The sequence below is a fragment of the Aptenodytes forsteri genome, unplaced genomic scaffold (assembly GCF_000699145.1).
Source record: "Aptenodytes forsteri isolate BGI_AS27 unplaced genomic scaffold, ASM69914v1 Scaffold26, whole genome shotgun sequence".
Taxonomy (NCBI): Eukaryota; Metazoa; Chordata; class Aves; order Sphenisciformes; family Spheniscidae; genus Aptenodytes; species Aptenodytes forsteri.
Window position 1 is genome coordinate 2,431,722 of NW_008794125.1, and position 20,142 is coordinate 2,451,863.

The following is a 20,142-nucleotide window of genomic DNA, read 5'->3' on the forward strand; positions in this document are numbered from 1 at the left end:
TTCTCTCAGTTTCCATAGTGGGTAAGGATTTGAGAAAGCCTAGATAATGCTGTTAATGTCTCAGAAGGCTTGTTTTCCTGATTTTATTTTTTTTCCTACTATGTGCCTCTCCTAATATTTCAATAAAACAGCTATTGTGGGAGAACAGGTCTTCTGAGGAGCGGCTGAGGGAACTGGGGTTGTTCAGCCTGGAGAAGAGGAGGCTGAGGGGAGACCTCATCGCTCTCTACAACTCCCTGAAAGGAGGTTGTAGTGAGGTGGGGGTCGGTCTCTTCTCCCAAGTAACAAGCGATAGGACGAGAGGAAACGGCCTCAAGTTGCACCAGGGGAGGTTTAGATTGGACATGAGGAAAAATTTCTTTACTGAAAGAGTGGTTAAACATTGGAAGAGGCTGCCCAGGGAAGTGGTTGAGTCCCCATCCCTGGAGGTATTTAAAAGACGAGTAGATGAGGTGCTTAGGGACATGGTTTAGTGGACATGGTAGTGTTGGGTCGATGGTTGGACTCGATGATCTTAGAGGTCTTTTCCAACCTTAATGATTCTATGATTCTATGATTGTTGCCTATATTAAAAGCTATTATTGTTGCTATGTTTAGCTCACAAATTTGTAATGCACATTACGTATTTAATTACTTAAGGCGGAAAATGTGAAGTACGTATTACTTCTACCAGAGTCTCGGTTATCAAAATGCAGTGTCTCTGTAGTGAAGGATGTACTCCATGTGTCATTCACAGTGGAACACGTTATTACTTAGAATGGCAGCTAAAATGAGGATCGGAAAGCAGATTTTTATTCACTTCTGGGTTTAGCAAAAACTACTTTTCCCTGTTGTCTCCATTTCCTGTCTACAATGGAAATGGCTCTTCCATACATCTGTGTGGTGAGAGGGGTTGGTTGGTTGTGGTGGTCATACAGGTTAATGAATACCTAAATATTATTATCTAAACCATTTACCAAAACCTGTGGCAGGCTCATCCCCTTTCTGACTCTTCAAATTATTTTAGATTTTGTCAGTTCAGTCTGAAACCCATCAGGGCTTTTCATGTCTCTGAATAACTTGGGTTTTGGGTAATTTGGCCTTCAGAGGATTCAGACTGCTTGGAATGAAAATTTCTACCAACAGATCTTCAGTATTACCTTTGTGTCCAAGGACACAGTATTTCTGCTGAACTCAGGATCTCTGTTCTGGAGCCAAATATTTTGACCTAAAGTGGGATTGATGGGAAAGAGGGAAGTAGAGGAATTAATTATCCCCCCAAGCATGAAAATCCTATTTAGCCTTACATTGGAGCCTATACTTTGTGTATTACAGTAATTATGGGCTTATCTGCCCAAAATCTACAGCACTTCTCTTTAGACTGCATGTATTAATTGCTAGGATGGTTTCTGTCCTATAGAATCAAAGGCTGAGTTTCCCCACTTGGCATCTCGGGTGTCGTTCTGTCCTTTGGCAGAAAAATATATATCATATAACTATATGCATGTTCTGTTGATTCTTGGCATGATTTGTTTTATTGTTTGTTCTCATTGATTTTCAGTTTTCTCTTATCCTTTCTTTTTTTATAGCCCTTTTAGGGTCTCCAGCTGGTGGAATCCAAAATTCCATCGGTTCTGTTGGCACAGGCCAGCAGAATACTCCATCGCTAAGTAATCCTAATCCGATTGACCCCAGCTCCATGCAACGAGCCTACGCTGCTCTTGGACTGCCATACGGCAACCAGCCTCAAACACAGTTGCAGCCCCAGGTACAAGGCCAACAGCCGGCACAGCCTCAGGCTCACCAGCAAATGAGGACCATTAATGCATTGGGTAGGTGGAAAAAATGCCAAGAACCTAAGGTGTTAAAATAAACTGAACTGTTGAATTTTTAGGATAGTCTAGTATTTCACTTGATCAGAGTAGTGACTTTCTGTTCGTGTTGATTAATAACTTAAAATTATACTGTTTATAAACCCTACCATTTGTTTACATTTGAATATGAGAAAGCTTTGAATATATTGCTTCTGCCAAATAGCAGTGATTTTAGTTTCTTTTAAAATATAGTTCATAGCTTATTGTTGTCCGAGGTGATTAGACAGAATTGCTGAAGGATTTTGATTTGTTTAACAAGTATTTCACCTGTTTTAGCAGACAGTTCTGTCTCAAATGCTAATTTCTTTCTGGAACTTAATTGTAGTGTTATCTTCTTTTTAGCTTACTGAACTAGTCTTAAAAGTTTATGAATTTTAAATTTTAATAGACTAGTTTTTGTAGAAAAAGATGTTCAGACTGAAGGTAACTTTTGATTCCATAAGTAGCTATGTATATGCACCACAGCAGATACTGTCATAAAAGTACTTACCTGATAAAACGTTTCTTTCGTTAACCAGTTGGGTCAGTAAAGTGTGGTTTTTGCCATGTTATTGTCAAAATTGTGAACTGGGTACCAATGATGTTTAATTTTGTCCCAAAGGAGCCAACCAGATGAACCTTCCTGCAGGAGGAATAACAACAGACCAGCAAGCTAGTCTAATTTCTGAAACTGCTCTTCCAACATCCCTTGGGACAAATAAGTAATGCACTCATTTTCATTCTTGCTCAATTAAACATTTATTTACATGCTTATGAATGTAAATAAAGAGCATGCTTTAAAAACTAATTATATTGGCATGGAAATGATCGGTCACATCTATAGCTACGCTCTTCTTTCCTATTTCAATTCTATATCTACCACTTTGTCCCCTCAGAGAGCCCCAGAATATTTAGTAGTTTTAAATGAATCCCCAAAGGAAGAATATTTTGTATTTTTAAGTTGTGATTCTTTATCGTTCATACCATGTCTTAAAAACTCCTGAGCTTTGCTGCTGTAGGTGTTGCAGTTTGCTGATATCAAAATTTTTCTTAGAGAATGTTTGACACAGTAGCTAGAAGTGATGAGAGGAATTACTTAAAAATTACTTCAGGCATCAAACATGCAACAAAACTCTGCATTCAGTACTGTAACAGTCCCTTTTCTTTTTATTTTAGCCCACTAATGAATGATGGCACAAATTCTGGCAATGTTGGAAACCTCAGCTCAATGCCAACGGCTGCACCTCCTTCTAGTACCGGGGTAAGGAAAGCATGGCATGAACATGTCACTCAGGACCTGCGCAATCATTTAGTGCATAAACTGTAAGTATTCACCAAGATTGTGTATTTTCCCTGAATGTTTTTGAAGAATTTCAGTACTGTAGTTCTACTGTTAAGCTGAAAAGTTGTTGATGAGAAAGTTACCGGCAGTGGTTCTCTGACACTGGGCCACTGAGGATGAGCTGTTACCTCTAACCCTCCTCTTCAGTTCATTCTTCGTGCTCATTAAGGAGTGGGCATGAAATTAGTTTATATTGCTAGTAAATTTGCTCTGCTGTAGTAAACAAGTATTTAGACTCTAGACTGTCAAACCTCACATTTTTTCATCATTGAATTTGCTTTAATCTTGTGGGGAGTAGTGCAATATAGATTTAATTTTTTTAAACAGTTTTGATATGCTTTTACATCTCTGATGTATGAAGGGGTGTCCAGGTTGAATATTACAGAGCTGTATTGAATTTTTTTTTTCTCTGAAGAGTTTTTCTTTTATTCTTCCTCCTTTCTTGTAGTGTCCAAGCCATCTTCCCCACTCCTGATCCGGCAGCACTGAAGGATCGCCGCATGGAGAACTTGGTGGCTTATGCCAGGAAAGTGGAAGGAGATATGTATGAATCTGCTAACAGTAGGGTATGTTGCTTCAGTCCAGCTATTCAGTATATGTTCAAGAACAGTAGTATCACAAATCTTATAAGCGTAATGAAAACCACAGAGAATCATTTCACTGTTCTCTTGATGAGGAAAGTCATGCTTTCTGCCTGTGACAGTGTTTGTATAGTCCCAAGCCATCTGACTAATGTCACTCCAAGCTAATTCACTTCCGTCAGCTCCATGAAGACTAGACAACATCGTCCCAGCCCTATTTGCATTCCTCCTGAAAGTGTGATTGACATGCATGAAGACTGGAACATTGCTTGCGGTTCTTGATGTTTCCCTTACTGGCTTTCTCCTTTCTGGAAGTCTGTGTAAATAGCAGTTTTAAAACTTTCTTGATGCCTCTTTACTGTTGGAGGTTTTCTCCAGGACTCAGTCCTGTTACACCGTTTACCTTTTACCCGCACTGTTGGAATTACTTCTCTCTTCAGCAGCACCGAGTGATTTGGCTAAGACACATAGCTGTTTCACGTCTCAACATAAGTAGTAGTCAGTTAGCCTGTGTTTGTCTTTGTGCATGGCAAACAAGACAGGATTCCTTTTCTTGTTCATGATTTTTCCTTTGTCTGCAAAGAGGTGTCGGTTCAAATCTCTATTACTCAGAGGGAGCAAACTGCTGTTGTCTGACATGCTGAGGATACTATTTCATTATGACACTGTGGTAATTCTACCCTAAAGGAACCACTCCCTGAAAGTTTTCATCAGGTAAAGACAATGTTAGTAGTGCCAGTAATAGCTAGTGAGGTCTTTCCTGATCAGAATCTTGAGGTCCTTTCTTAAATAAGGTAAGAGTATCTAAAGAGAGTAGTTAGTGGCATTTCAGGTGATAATCATCCAGTAAAGACACAAACACTGAGTCTGCCCCTCTCAGACCATCTCCCAGAAGAGCTGAAGATGGAATGCAAGTTTTATTTCCTAGAGGTAGATAAGCAGTGGCCATACTTGTAATGCTGCTGCTGTGTCAGCATTGGTCAGTGACAATATCATACTCTCCTTGTGGCTACCAGGAGTTTGTTTAGCAAGAAGGGCTTGTGTGTGATCACCCTGGCAGCTTCAGAGAACAACTTTATGTCTATGAAATCCTTGTTCTCTCTGCATAGGCATCTAAATACCTCCTCAGTAAGAATGAGCATAGTATACTTCTGGTTATAAAATAGTCTTCTGACCTCTATGCCAGACAAATACCCAGAATTATCTTCTCTCCACCCCTGAAAACAGCTGTCAGAGCCTCATTGCCAGAAGTCTCTTTTATGAGAATTCATCTAACATATTTGGCTTCAAGCGGCAAACTTGGATGAAGGGAGTGGTTTAGAATGTATTAATGATGCCGTGTGGAATTGCATCCTTCTTTTTGAGGAGCATCCGTTCTACTTTGACATTGAAAAACGGATTAGTATGAGGCATCATTGTAAGCAGTTTGACATTGTTTTAGTAGTATGTGTTCCTTGTGAACACGTCCTTCTTCGGCAATCTTTGCAGTGTGAAAGTAGCACAATATTAAACTTACAAGTAGGAAGTTACAAGTGAAGTGTCTTGAGTAGGCGGAGGGAAGGGGCTGTAGTGCTTTTAAATTGGACAGCAGAAAGTGTCTGCACTGATGGGTTTTTGAGATGTTTGGAGGAGGGAAGTGAGCTAAAAACAAAGCTTTGTATTGCAACACTGGACTTTCTAGGCTGGTGAGCAACACTGGACTTTCTAGGCTTGTGAGGAATACCTGTCATATTAGTTTTCTGAAGTGAACTCAATCCTACTGCAATAACAAATTCTAGTTTTGTTGAAAATTGGATGAAGACAAAATGGTTGTGGGACAACCATCACTCAACCTTTGCTCCAAGTAACACTGGGTTTTAAGAGCATAGGTGACCCCACAAAAGAAATGTAGTCTTGAGGGTTTGTGGGGGTTTTTTTGCCTTTAACAGGTGCATAATCTTATGCACTTGGCAGATGCGTGTCCGGCAATCGCTGACAAGCAAAACTGTCTACCTTGCTGTGCGCTGTGACTGTCTTATTTGATCTGTTGTCAATGTGGATTGAGTAAAATGGATTTTTCATCTCGTACAGATGTAGTGTTTAGTTGTCTCTGCCTGTGGACTATTTTTCACTGATTTCCTCCATTCCTTTGAGGTTTTGTGTGGTTTTGTTTATTCTCTGCAATGACTGTTGGTAGACTCTTTAGGAAAAGAGCAGTTCCTTTCTTTATGTAGAAATTGATCTGTCGTTAATGTCTGTCTCCTGAAGTTTATTCAGCGTAACTGTGTTGCTGGGAACATCTTTTTCTTTTGTCTGTGGATTAGTGGAAATGTTTATTATGAAAATAACATTTAAAAATCATTAACACTTAGAAACTAAATCACGGCTTCCTCTTTTTTGTTGAAGCAACAGAGAACCTACAATCTTCTCTGTCTACTAATCTACTCAGAGTAGATATGAAGGATAGCCATAAAGTCAAGTCTCGTATGTGTTTTCTGGAAGCTTTGATTTTTCCTTTTCTGCATTAAAGCAGTGATGAGACTGTCTCAATTTAACAGAATTCTGAAAAGAAATATTTCTTTTTCAGGTAGGTGGGTGTATACATAAAAAACCAACCAAACCAACCAGGTGATGGCATTCTGGTAGACTACGTGAGTTCTGCTGCTGCTTTCTTATACTTGATGCTGAGTACTATTTTTTTTTTTTCTCTTTTAGGATGAATACTATCATTTATTAGCAGAGAAGATCTATAAGATACAAAAGGAGCTAGAAGAGAAACGGAGGTCTCGTCTACATAAACAAGGGATGTTGGGCAATCAGCCAGCCTTACAGACCCCAGGACCGCAGCCCCCTGGTATCCCACAGGTGGCTGCTGCCATGGGCCAGGCACAGCCCGTGAGGCCGCCCAGTAAGTACTTCTATAGGAGGTACTTCTGCATTTCAGCTGTAGCTCTGCGCAGTTTGTGTCCTTGGGCTCTCATGCTAATCTTGAGTTTGTATTTTAAACTGGTTTTTGCTGACCATTCTTCTGTTGTGTTGCAGATGGGCCTATGTCCATGCCAACCGTGCCTATAAGTCGTATGCAGGTTTCTCAAGGTATCTATGTTTTCCTCCCTAATTGCAATTTGTGGGTTCAAAATAATCGTTAGGGGGAAAAGCTGATCTCTTTTTGTTTTGGAGTTGGGGTAGGGGGACTACTGGGTCTCCTCTTTTTCGGCATCATTTTTTGTTGTTGCTCTGTGGCAGGAACTGTCTCAGTGTGGTCTTGTCTTAAGAACTGGCAATATGCACCTAATACTTGGCTATTGATTGGGAAGTAATTCAGTCCTTTCAAAAAGAGGAGAGCGCAAGCAAGAATACTGTGGATAATCTCATTTAAAACACTAACGGCCAAGGGAGGGAGGAGGACGTTGGCATGTTTTCATCAGTTAGTTAGCCAAAAATACACCTGTAGCTGGAAACTTACTACATTAATCCTAGAAATCTGTATAACTAGTGATGTCCTTTCTTGGTTTCTGATGCAAAGTGCATCTAAAAAAGCCTTGTAGCTTGTTCGTAGCACTGATGGCTTGCCATCACTGATTTAGGCTGCTGTGGGCTCATGGGTGGTTTTTTTCTCTGAAAAATAAAGACCCGTGACTTTTAGGTGCTTCAGCTTCTTCAAAAAAAGTGTCCCCAATTATTTTATTTCTTGGTTCAAAGTCAGTAGTAAGTTGAAACTTGTGTTGAAATGTCCTTGAGAGGTTACATCCTTTTAAAATTCATTTCAATAGGAGAAAAAGTTGATAGCAAGTATAGCTCCATAATGATTTATTTACACCTTTATTCCTGTTAATCCCTGCAAAATACCAAACTTGTCTAAATGTTTTGTATAAAAAGCACACCACCTGTTTAAGCATATTGCTAGCTTTTGTCCTGATTTGAGGCTAGGAGTTGCCTTCATATATACAATATGTATTTTTATCATACTTACTTCAACCATTTCAGTGAGGCCTGAATAAGACATTGCTGTTTCAAAGCAAATGCCTGATTTTTAAGAAACCATCCCAAGGTATTATTTACAAATAGCATCCTGTCTTTGCAGATCATCCACACTATTCATCTTTTGCATTATTTTTTTTTTAGACACCAAAAGTTCTATTTCACCCTAACTGGTATTCTTCTAAATATTTCTCATATCCTGATTTGTCTCTTAAGCCAAGTAATTTGAACAAAGTTAAAAGAAAAAGATGACATATAGGGCAGTCAAACTTTACTCATAATAAATGTTAATTTTATAGTAGAGTATACATACATAAATTCTGATGACTTGTTCCTAATGAGTTGTTTTGGGGGTGCATTTGCAGGAATGAATCAGTTTAACCCCATGTCCATAGGGAATGTACAGATGCCACAAGCACCCATGGGACCCCGTGCAGCTTCTCCAATGAACCATCCTGTACAAATGAACAACATGGGCGCTGTTCCTGCGGTTCGTACTTCTTGTTACCAAGTTCTTCTCAAAATTAGTTGATTAAATTCAGCAGTGTTAACACTGTTCTGAAAAGGCCATGTCATAGAGTAGTACTGTAAATTGTAGGATAATTTCATGGAAACATACCAAGTCTGTCAGGCTTTTATTGAGGCATTTGTTTTCAATATTTATGTGTTTTTAAAAACAAAAACCAAAACAAACAAACTTTAGAGAGGTAGATGCCAGAGATGCAATAATCTCCAACAGTCTGTGGAAGAGCACAGTTCTTTCAGAAACTGTGTCTTTGCAGAATATATACCTTCTTTATTCCTCCATGAAAACATGTTTTTAGAAAAACAAAAATATTTTCAGTTTCACTGGATTATCTCCGTTAGCTCAGAGAACAAAACGGAGTTTTAACGCTCTTAGTAACTGAGTTTTGAATATTACCCGTTTAAAAATAACTTCCTCATGAATACTGTGGAACAAATGCTGAAGTTATATGCACATGCCCACTTCCATTTGGTTTACTGAAGCCAGTTTTCCTTATTTTTTTGTCCTATCTTTTGGTCGATTACATTGAGGGTATTTTCCTTTGTCTTGCTACACAATACTAAATGGTAATGTCTTTAATTTGGGTGTTAATTTTTAGATGGCAATGTCTCCTTCCCGAATGCCTCAGCCGCAGAACATGATGGGAGCTCATTCCAACAACATGATGGGTCAGGCTCCTACCCAGAACCAATTCCTGCCCCAGAATCAGTTTCCAGCATCCAGTGGGGCTATGAATGTGAACAATGTGGGCATGGGTCAATCAACAGCCCAGGCCGGGGTGGCACAGGTAAGATGTATTTTCTAATACTTGAGTTATTTACTCTTAATTATTTTGTTCTAATTTATTTAATTTATGCACGTTTATTTATATTTATATATCCATTGTTTATTGTAGTCACCCCTGACTTTGGGGGATCCTGGGTTACATCTGCCTTCTTCATAAGCTCTTATATAACCTATCGATGTATGCTAACTGGGGGGCAACACCCTGTAATTCCTGATTTAAATTCTAAAAAAATGCAAGCTGATCAGATTTTTAGGGGGATTATCAAAAGTTAGTTTATGGGACGTTTATGAGCATATGCTTTTGTCTTTGTGTGGACCTTAGTAGCGAACTTTAAATTAAGAATTACAATAAAGTGGTTGGGGAAGACCTTTTAAAGTTTGTTTTAACCTCTCCACTTCTGAAGAGAAAATTGGGTTTTTTTCTGTAACATTTTCCTGTTACATTAGTGGTCAGTGAAGTAGCAGCTGTGCTTATGATGCCAAAGTATATGCTATAAGTATATAGCTATAAGTATAGTATATTTCCACAGGGAAAGGCTTGGTTTTTAACTCGGAGTCCAAGTAATTTAGGTTAGTTGAGACCTCCAGAGTTCTCTAGTCCAGCCCCATCCTCAAATGAGAGATAACTTAGATCGGGTTATGAAGGGCTCTGTCGAGTCAAGTTTGGAATATGTTCAGGACGGAGCATCTACAATTTCTTGGGCCCTGGTTCAGTTGTTTGACCACCTTTGTGGTGAACATTTTTTTCCTAATGCACTTAGTTCAATAAAACTGACTATGTACAGGCAATATAGAAGCATGTTTTAAATTTGAAACATCATCTGCAGGAAACTATTAGTTGATTTAGATTTCTAAGAGTAAGAGGTACGCCTGAGGACAGAGTATTCTTTTTTTTATCACTAGTTATCTGATGCAATCTTTAGTAAAATGTAAAGTTTACAAGTCTGTGCACATCCAGAATACTTTATTGTTGGTGGTCTGTAAAACAAATCCACAATTTTCTTAAGCATCTGGAGTAGTCTAATTCGAATTTAAAAAAAAAAAAAAGAAAAGAAAACAAAAAACCCCTCTTAAGTCTTGCACTGTGCAGTGGGGCAGGCATTAAATGTGTTGAACTGTCTTCTAAAGCAGGGCTGCTCTAGAGTCCTGGCGTAAAATGTGTATTTGCTCAAAACCATTTTGTATGCAAAGTCTGACCTTTGCCCAGCTAATGGCATGATTTAGAGATTGTCTGCCTGTGGGTTTCTGCGTTACTCAAGATCGTGAGGATTCCCTCTCTGTGGCAGTAGAATTAACGTAAAAAGACATGCTTGGCACATCTAGGTCTAGGAGCAAGGTCTTTGACTAAGAGCTGATGAAAACGATTAGAGAAATCAGAGCATAGTCATTTGTAATAGCAGCATTTGTTTGTAGCTGATCTCATGTACAGACTTAGAGTATTCTGTTAAAGACTACTTCAGTTGTGTGATTTAAAGGGTAAGTGTGATTCCCAGAGTTTTGGCAGTCACGTGTCTGTAAGACAATCTCTCTCTCTAGCAGGGGCAGGTTCCCAGTGCTGCTCTTCCAAACTCCATGAACATGCTAGGACCGCAGAGTGGGCAGTTACCATGTCCACCAGTGACCCAGCCACCTCTACATCAGACTACACCTCCTGTGTCCACTGCTGCTGGGATGCCACCTATTCAGCACCAAACACCAACTGGAATGACTCCTCCGCAGCCAGCAGCACCCACTCAGCCATCGACACCGGTCTCATCTTCAGGACAAACACCAACACCGACACCAGGTTCTGTTCCAAACGCGACACAGACACAAAGCACACCTACGGGGCAGACTGCAGCACAGGCTCAAGTCACACCGCAACCTCAGACCCCAGTTCAACCCCAGTCTGTGCCAACCCCGCAGCCATCTCAGCAACAGCCAACATCTGTGCAGGCACAGCCACCTGGCACTCCAGTAAGTACCAGCTAGTTGTGTTTTTCTTGTGTAGTGGCATTCCACAAGAGTTCTCCCTATGTATAGCACCGTGTCATGAATGTATAGAGCCCATAGTTGTCAAAAGTAGCTTCTACTTTAGACCAAAGGGTTCATTACAGAGATGTGTAAAAGTGTGTGTGTGTATGTTCAGATGTTCTCAGCATTGTTTGAAGGAGGGGGGCGTATTGAATGACTTCGAACTGCTCAAAGTAAAAATGGCAGCAGTGTGCAGAAAGATGAGGCATAACAGGCCTAATACTATATTTGGCCTTAATCAGAATCGGTCTTTTTTGATCATGAAATTTGCATAATTTTTTTCTTTTAAACTCTAGTCAGGATGAATGCACATGTCAAGGAATGTACAGGGTTTTACTGGGCAGGCGTTTTCTCTGTAAAAGAAGCCTCTTTGGGGCAGAATTTCTTCCTTGGCTTCTCCTCTGTAAAGCAGAGTTATTAAATGTGTTATATCGAAACTTGGTTACAGTGAGCTCCTGTATCCATGTTCTGCACTGTTCTAGAATATCATCTCATGTCTCTTTTGTGCTGTTCATTTTTAGTAAAGGAAAATATTTCTATATATGCAGTGTCTTTCTTTTGTACTGTTTTTACAACAGCTATCCCAGGCAGCAGCTAGTATTGATAACAGGGTCCCCACCCCTGCCTCAGTTGCTAGTGCTGATACGAATTCCCAGCAACTAGGACCAGATGCACCAATGCTAGAAAGCAAATCAGAAGTTAAAACTGAAGAAACTGAGCCAGAGACTAGTGAGACACAAGTGGAAGCTAAGACTGAGGTAAATGAGATTCTATACAGCTTAACTGAAAGCAGTGATAGATATAAAAGCACTTAATGATGTATCTGAATTGGTGAGCTAAGGGGCGAGAGGAGGGTAGTTACTGGAAAGTAACTGTCCTGAGGAAAGCCATGGATGGAGAGTGCTTTGACAATCTCAAACTGATATTTTGATGACTCAAGTTTGGGTCATAGATGTAATGGTACATCTCATTGCATCCTTTCTTAAGGTGGAGGAGGATTTACAAGGATCTTCACAAACAAAAGAGGAAACAGATGGAACAGAACTGAAACAGGAGCCAATGGAAATAGAAGAAAAGAAGCCCGAAATAAAAGTAGATGCTAAAGAGGAAGAGGAGAGCGGCACTAATGGAACCACTTCACAGTCCACATCGCCATCTCAGCCCCGCAAAAAAAGTATGTGTATGAAAACTGAGGTTTTCTTGTGTGCTTTATTTTACTAGCATTTGTTTTCCACGGTCTCAGTTCCTGCTGGGAGGTCTGTTCTGCACGTGTTTTCCAGCATATGGAGCTCTAGGAGATCCATACTTTGTGTAATTTATTTTTGAAAGTAGCATTCCTTTAATGTTACATGAATCACAGGTGAGAAAAGCATGTCATTGCGGTCTTGATCCCAGCAGTCTTCTCACAGCTTCCAGTTTCTGCCCAGAAGGACCAAGGCAGCAATTGCTGGAGAAATTACAGACATAAATCTCTCCCTGTACATCTTGGCCAGTGCTCTTTCAAGGGAGCTTAGTGTAGATAGAGTGCTCTCAGTAACCAAGAACATCCATTGCTTTGCTTTTCCTCTCCATTGCACACACCGTCTTCATACTGAGTTTTAGCCTTCACTTCTCTGAGAATCAGGTGCTTGCTTGAACTCTTCTCCTGAATCTGTGTTCCTCCAAGGCTGGTCTGCTGCAACAGCCTTAACGTTTGAAGTCCTGTGTAGTTTTCAGTGTAGTGTTCATTTGAAAGCTTTCTCCTCAGAAATAGTTAGGTCAGTAGTCTCTTAAATTAATATACAGTGTTACCATAGATTTAGGTGTGACTGTCTCTGTATACTGTATATTTTTCCAAAAGGAAACTTCATGGCATTACAGATCTTGAATGGACTTACATAAATGATTGCATGCCTTGGGTTAGTAAGAAATAAATGAATAAGATTCTTAAACAGGCAAGAAGAAATTACTCCATTTGTAGTGCAGGCTTTGTGGGAGCCTGCAAGATAAGGTTTTGGACTCAAAAACCTTAGCTGTTTAGAGACCTTTGTGTCTTAGCATCCTGTTTTTTGAGATGACATTTTCTGTGGTTAGTTTTTAGGTTTTGACCAAAGGTAAGCTTTCAGCATGCTGCAGATGTCAAAAAAGGGAAAGTGATGATCCATTTCGTTACTTTTCCTTCTTCCCTTGCAAAGGAAGCTGCATTAGGAGAACATCATGGGTGCATGCTTTCCAGAATGTGATCAAGAAATCATAAAGTTTTAAAGTTTGTGCAGCTTGAATCTTGATCTCCTGTATATGCCTTGGGTTGCGTTTAATTACTAAACATAATCTTTTCATAATAAAACGCTATGAAACACATTTTCCTGTAGGATGGTTTTTTCAGCTTGTAGCACAGTGGGCCAGCCAAATGAGAGCGCGCTGCAGAACTAACTGGCAGAGCCTATTTCAAACAAAATGTAACACAGGGAGTGGAAAGCTGATTAGCATTTATAAACCAGTTATATTCCCAGTGGAAAGAATCATTGCTGCTTGTTAGGAGTGCGCTTGCAAGTAAATCGAGGTGAGTGGTTGAAAGAGGAAGGTTCTTGCAGAATTAGTCCATGGAAGAGCTGCACTGTCGTTCTGCTGATTCAGTCTGGGTTACTACCTGTTTCCAGTACCTCATTTAGTAACACAATTTTATCTTAGAAATATTGTCACTAAGTAACCATATAGTGTAATACATGTGCAGCATGGGCAGGTACAACAGCATATACAACTTTAAATGGTGACGTTTTCTCACCAAGTAGTTTGTCCAACTTTAATAGAGAGTTTGTATTTAAATGCTAAATAAACCAAGAGGTATTTGAGAGCAAATACTGTGAAGTGTGCTTAAGGGTTATATGATATTTTAAAACTACTTATGAGACTCATCTGGACTCTTTCATGGGTTACGAAAGTATTGGAAACTCTTTTTCCTTCCTATGCGGCCAGATTCCTGAGGTGCACCCCACAGTAACCTGGGAACGCAGCAAATATGTGCTGCCACTGCTAAGGGGAAGGCTCGCAGTTGGAAGTGTCATGGAGTGTATGCTGTAAGATAACTTAGCAAGTTATAGCCTGATAGCTTAATGTTTGAAAAGATTCATCTGGACCCTAAAGGAGTGTTTTTCTGGGTACAAGTGGCTTATGTTGTGGAGTTGGAATCTCATCTGTTTGTACTGCCCATCCAGGTGTACTGAACACCATCGGCCTGGCTGTGCTCACCTCCTATAACTAGACTGTAACCTGACTTAAGTGATGGAAATACTGTACGGGCTAGAGAACAGGCCAAGATAATACTGCTGAGATACCGCTCTGCTCAATTCACTTACATCTGAATTTTTGTAGTTCAGCTTTTTTGGAGAATTGCAGACGCCCCTTCAGCAAGCTTTTCGTCCTCATCAACGTTTTGCCTTCATAAATGGGGGCAACCAAACCCTTCCAAATTCAGGGGTTTGGTTTGGTTTTGCTTTTTTTCTGCGAATCTAATGTAAGCAAGAAAGGAAGATTTTTGGTTCCTTGCTTCTTCCCCTTGCAGTCTTCTCAAAAGAAACAGTATAATACTCATTTGGGTAGCTCCTGTCTCCTCTTCTCGTTGTAGATGGCTGCCTTAGTTTGACCTTCGAGGTTAGTTTTACTGGTTTCTTCCCATCTTTATAAGACATAATAATGCAAAACCTGCAAGGGCTTGGTTTGGGGGGGGGGATATTCAGGTGTATTGTCCTTACTGTTTTGAAGATGTCTTCATCTTCCTTTACGAATTTTCTCCTTAGTAATCATAAGCAGGATTTCCTCTGTTTGGAAGAAATAAAAATATGAAAAGGTAAAAAAGGTAGCATTATACTCTTTTCTGGCAGATCATACGTCATCATGATTCAGGCAAAGATCCCAATTTCTTTTCACCACCCACGCATCCAAGGCAAAATGGGATAGCTGGATGCCAGCTCCTTACAAAGATCTTCTAGCTACCAGAGGAGAACCGAGAGCATTTAATTGTGGGAAAGGGGGAGAGGGGAGAACAGAAACTTTCTTGTAAAATCTCTGTATAGGGAGATCCTATGATCAAATGTTCTGTTATTAGTCATATTTCTTAGAGGCAGAGCAGCTTTTTTACTGCTAAAGATGAAAGCAGCTTTTCTTTACGTTTTTAGGTGAAGTCATAAATTGAAATAACTGGATATTTTTATTTTTTCAAACTTCAAAATGAAAGTAGGTTGTAAACTTTATCAGCAAAGATAATTAGGCTTTAAGGAACTTGGCAAAAGTTGTGCTGAATCTCTGTAGTTTGGGTTTAAATTAAGATTGGATTTTCTTTGAAAGATACTCTAGCTTAGCGGTATGTTTTTATAGGGGTTGGTACAGGGAAAATTCTAAAAGTAACGTCAAGCAGGTGGCCAAAATAGATTATTAAAAGGTGCTTTTTGACCTTTAAATTTCATTAAATGAAATAATTCCGATTATCAGGTTATGAACTGCCTGAGCCGGAGGAAGATGGTTCCAGAAGCAATAGAGAATACTTTCTCATGAATGGAATTTAATATTTCCCTCTGTTCTCAAGAATTCCATATGATAATTTAGTAGTTGTTTAGAAAACTTTGAAAGTATATGGTAGGGTTCCCTTCATAGGAAAGTGCCTGCCTATATGGCATCAATAAATATGGAAGAGAATTGCCATTTTATCGGGACTGAGATTGTGGCAACAGCTGAAACGATCATCAAGTTGCATTCGTCGTCGTAACAACAAATGTTAGGCCTCCTTGGCTCATCTCGTTTTTAATCTGGCGAGTCTGAGTTCCGAGGTAGCAGCATGAGATCTTGCTGTATCTTTAAGGCAAGCCCTTGCGGAAGCCCTTCTGACAGCTTGCTTAGCCCTTTGCCATGATTTAGGTGACTTGGGTGGTATCTTGCCTGTTGCGTACATGAGCAGCAATCCTCTCTCCAGTTAGAGGCAGTGCACTCAAACGGACTTACAATTTTCATCCTGACTAACAATTTCCAGCAGCTGCAGCATCTACAAATGGCTAAAAAAAATGAGTACTTAATGCTTCAGAAATTTTTTTAAGTAGCGTCAATTTAATTTCTTGTCTTGCTTTATTTTTGTGTGTAATTTTGGTGAGTGTAGTTGAGACGAAAAGACCTCCTCTCAGAAATATCACCCAAATGAAAAAGTATATCTTACCAAAATACCATTTGAGTGACAAAAGCAATGATCAGCCTCAAAGGGGTCACTGTAGCCCTGTTGATTTAAGTGCTTTCAACAGAACTCCTTAATTGTTCTCTTTTACTGGTATCGTTCTTGTTTCAGCCAGGTAGATAAATATTAGATGCTATCTGGCTTTACTTAGTTGTCTTTTTCTGAATAATAGGTATTCTTTCCTATTTAAAGACTCTGTTCCTAAGGAAATAAATGTAATTACACTGCTGAGATGTTCAAAGAGCTCTCCAAGTTATCATTTTTCAGAAAATGCGTTGCCTTTCTTGTCCTTGTCATCCACTAGTGAAAGAAACATGGCTGTTGCCATGCCACTGTTGCCAAGTGGTTGTAATGATGCATATCAATCTGGAAGTATTAACACTTTCAAAATCAGTTAACAGTCCATCAGACCAGGACTGTTTGTATACTGTGGCCAGAAAATTCCTGTGCCAGCTATCAAGACATCTGGTTACTCTCTGTAGAGCTGGCTCTTCGGCCCTGTCCACTATGGTGTTTTTTGCTAGAAGAATCTTGGCTTGGAAATAGCAGACGAGGTTAGAAGGGACGGAGAGGAACATATGCTTAGTCTCTTCTCTGAAGGGCTAAGGTTCATCCATGTTGAAGCAATTGAATTAATTTGGTTCTGGATAAGTTCTTTTTTTTTTTTTTTTAACGCTCTAGAATATGTATCGTTACGTGCTACAGTTGTTCCCATCTTGTTATTCTGGGAATATCGCCTACTGTGATTTGAGTAAACATAAAGGCTGTGCAGTAGCCTCTTGATTGTAAGTTTTGCCTCTGATCAGCTATGCAGATCAGGAAATCCCTCTTAAGATTTTTTTTTTTATGTTAATGTAGTTCTTTTGGGTTTCTTTTTTAATAGGACTCAAGGTTAGGAAACCTGGAAGGAAATGTTCTAACCTCTCTGACTTCCATTAACAGTTTTCAAACCTGAGGAGCTGCGCCAGGCTCTCATGCCTACCCTTGAAGCTTTGTACCGGCAGGACCCAGAGTCTCTACCTTTTAGACAGCCTGTGGATCCCCAGCTTTTAGGGATTCCGGTGAGTTGGCATTAAAAAATACAAAATGTTTTTGTGTTTTGTCTTTGCTCATATAAACATTTCCTTTTTTCTGAACAACATAGTGTGAATGGTTGACATGTTAAAAATAAAAGGTTTTGTGTGTGTGTTTGAAGGACTACTTCGACATTGTGAAGAATCCTATGGATCTTTCAACCATTAAACGTAAATTGGATACTGGGCAGTACCAAGAACCCTGGCAATACGTGGACGATGTTTGGCTAATGTTTAACAATGCCTGGCTTTACAATCGCAAGACTTCCAGGGTCTATAAGTTTTGCACTAAACTCGCGGAGGTGTTTGAACAAGAAATCGATCCTGTTATGCAATCACTTGGCTACTGTTGTGGGCGCAAGGTATGTATTCCAGGGATGGAGCTGTATTCTTCCAAAGAGCTTAGCTTGATTAATCAGATAAAACATATGCTTTGTATACTTTTTTAAAAAATTGAAATATTGAATGAAAGTGTTGGTAAAAGTTTGGCTTTATTATAAGCATGCTAAGAGCTAAAAAAGGTGGATAGCATCCTTCTTGCTGCTATTCCATTATTATTGCATTTTTCTCCCTCAGAGAACACCTTTTTTGGTCATAAGCAGTATTAAAACACTTTGCTTGTTTCCCATGTCCGTTGCAATAAAGTAGGTGGTTAGAGGGTCAGCTATTTAGCTTATAGAGTTAATAATTGTAATTAAATTATATTAGCACAGCTCTCTTATTTACAATAGCTTGGAAAAGTGTGATAAACATAAGAATGTATTATGATACCTGTAAGCGTCAGGCTTGCCTAATAGATACTTGATTAACATAAGATTACATTTTAAAGCTGCTTTTCTCACCGTTGTTTTGCAGTATGAGTTTTCTCCACAGACCTTGTGCTGCTACGGCAAGCAGTTGTGTACTATTCCTCGTGATGCTGCCTACTACAGTTACCAGAATAGGTAAGTCCTTGACTTGGGGTTGGTTTTTTTTCCCTTATTCTAGAAGTGAGATCCTTTGAGTTCTCTGCACATACGGAGGAGGAGGATTATTAACTTTTTCTTTCCTTTGTCAGCTAAGTCAGGAAAAAGTTATTTTTATATCTTTGCATGCTGTCCTTTTGCAGGTGACCCTTTAGTTACCTGTACTGCAGCTTGATACACACTGTACTTGCACACACTAGCCCGCTATTAGCTAGGCTGCCCCACGCACCACCTAAGTGGAAGTGAAGTTGTCCATGTTTTCTACAAAATGAGTAGCAGGGCTTGCTGGAGGGAGAAGGGCAGAACTGCAAAAAGGCACTGAGAAATCATGTTACTTTGTTCTGGGAGAATTGTAAAAATATGCAGGTTTGTTTTCAAATTAGTGTCAGAATTTGCAAAGTAAAGGGTACAGTGATTGCAAGACTTACATTCTCTCTTCCTAGTTAGTACTTAATTCTACTTAAATTAGCTTTAAATTAGCATTGAAAACTACCCAGAGACTCCATGAGAAGCTACGAAAACAATAGTTTCTGTTATTTTTAATTAATATTAGGATTTGGTGTTTGTATTATTATTAAACAATTGTTACATTATAATATTAATTTTGCATTTAATGCTTAAATCAACAGTGCTTTAATAACAAAGCAAACTGAGAACTCGGCTTTGGTTTTGGTTTCTTAGATGTTTCCCCACCCCCCAAAAATGCAAAACATAAATGGGCTAAGACACAAACTTTCCTTTCCCTGTGTAAAACAAAGTTATGAATTGCTTTCCAGAGGCTTGGCAGTCTATAAGCCTTGCCAGCTTTGAAGTGCACAGCGGGCTGTTGTCTAACTGAAGTTACAGAACTAATTCACACAGTCGGTGCTTGCGTTTAGTCCCTCTTAAGGCGATCCCTCCGTCACCAAACATGCTGTAAGATGGTGCAAGGCTGTTGTGTACCACCTAGCTGAAGCAGCACAGTGTGGGAGATGACAACGTGTTGTCTTACGTTGTATGTTGGGTCTTAAGTGGCCTTTGTGAGGCAGATAGTATTGACGCGGAGGAATGTAAGTTCACGAGCTCTCATAAAAGCTTTTATACAGCCGCTGTGAACTCAGAAAAAAGTCAGTCTGAAGAGAAATAAAGCAATTAAAGTGCATTTAAAGAGATAGTACTTCAGTACTGGAAGTGGGGAAGAAATAAACCTTAAATACCAATTCTGTGTGGTAGAATTTCAAATACTTTTATGCATCCACGTAGTACTGTATTTGAAAAGAATAGCAACTTCAAAAATAACTGAAGGATGGGTCGTTTTTCTTTCAGTTATACCTTTCCTATTTAAGTTAGTATTAAATCATTTGGATTACTTGGTGGAAGGCAATGTTGGTTGCTAGCAAGAAGTACAGAGTTGATGGGGCAGTGGGTTCCTTGGGACTCGGTGATGCAGTATTTCAATTTCCTACATGTTATAAATGTGATAGTCCATTTACATTGAGTTTAGTCTAAAAGGGTAGTAATAAAAGGGAGGCGATTTGTCTTAAGTGTCAGTAGGCCAGTAGCAGAACAGAAGTAGGTGTAGATTTCTGTTCATCCAGATGTCTTGAGAAAGGGTTGGGGTTTGGGGATTTGGGGTGGTTTTGAGTTGGGAGCGGGGGAGAGGGGGGAGGTTTTCTATTTCAGGCCAACTAAATTGAGTGATGAATGGTTTTTTGGGTTGGGTTTTTTAACAAAATATTTCTAAAGATCAATCACCATATTTTTAAGTGTGCATTTGGACTATCGGATCATAGAAAGCCCTTACTCATCAGCTGTATTGCTCTAAAACAGTCAAATTAACCGTTTCCTGTGACGGTGATCTTCAAATCTTAGATTTTTCTTAACCGAG

At 39.5% G+C, this 20,142-nt stretch overlaps 1 protein-coding gene across 1 annotated transcript in view; it reads left to right on the forward strand.

Moving 5' to 3' along the window:
• CREBBP (CREB binding protein) overlaps positions 1-20,142 on the forward strand; it is a 100,493-nt gene that overhangs the window by 57,266 nt on the left and 23,085 nt on the right. Inside the window, exons 6-19 of the mRNA XM_009277507.2 lie at positions 1,569-1,811; positions 2,455-2,554; positions 3,009-3,155; positions 3,623-3,740; positions 6,450-6,642; positions 6,777-6,830; positions 8,081-8,205; positions 8,840-9,028; positions 10,564-10,983; positions 11,619-11,798; positions 12,028-12,214; positions 17,180-17,298; positions 17,433-17,672; positions 18,166-18,254. Coding sequence (XP_009275782.2) covers positions 1,569-1,811; positions 2,455-2,554; positions 3,009-3,155; positions 3,623-3,740; positions 6,450-6,642; positions 6,777-6,830; positions 8,081-8,205; positions 8,840-9,028; positions 10,564-10,983; positions 11,619-11,798; positions 12,028-12,214; positions 17,180-17,298; positions 17,433-17,672; positions 18,166-18,254 — 2,404 coding nt within the window. The remainder of the gene's footprint in view (positions 1-1,568; positions 1,812-2,454; positions 2,555-3,008; positions 3,156-3,622; positions 3,741-6,449; positions 6,643-6,776; positions 6,831-8,080; positions 8,206-8,839; positions 9,029-10,563; positions 10,984-11,618; positions 11,799-12,027; positions 12,215-17,179; positions 17,299-17,432; positions 17,673-18,165; positions 18,255-20,142) is intronic.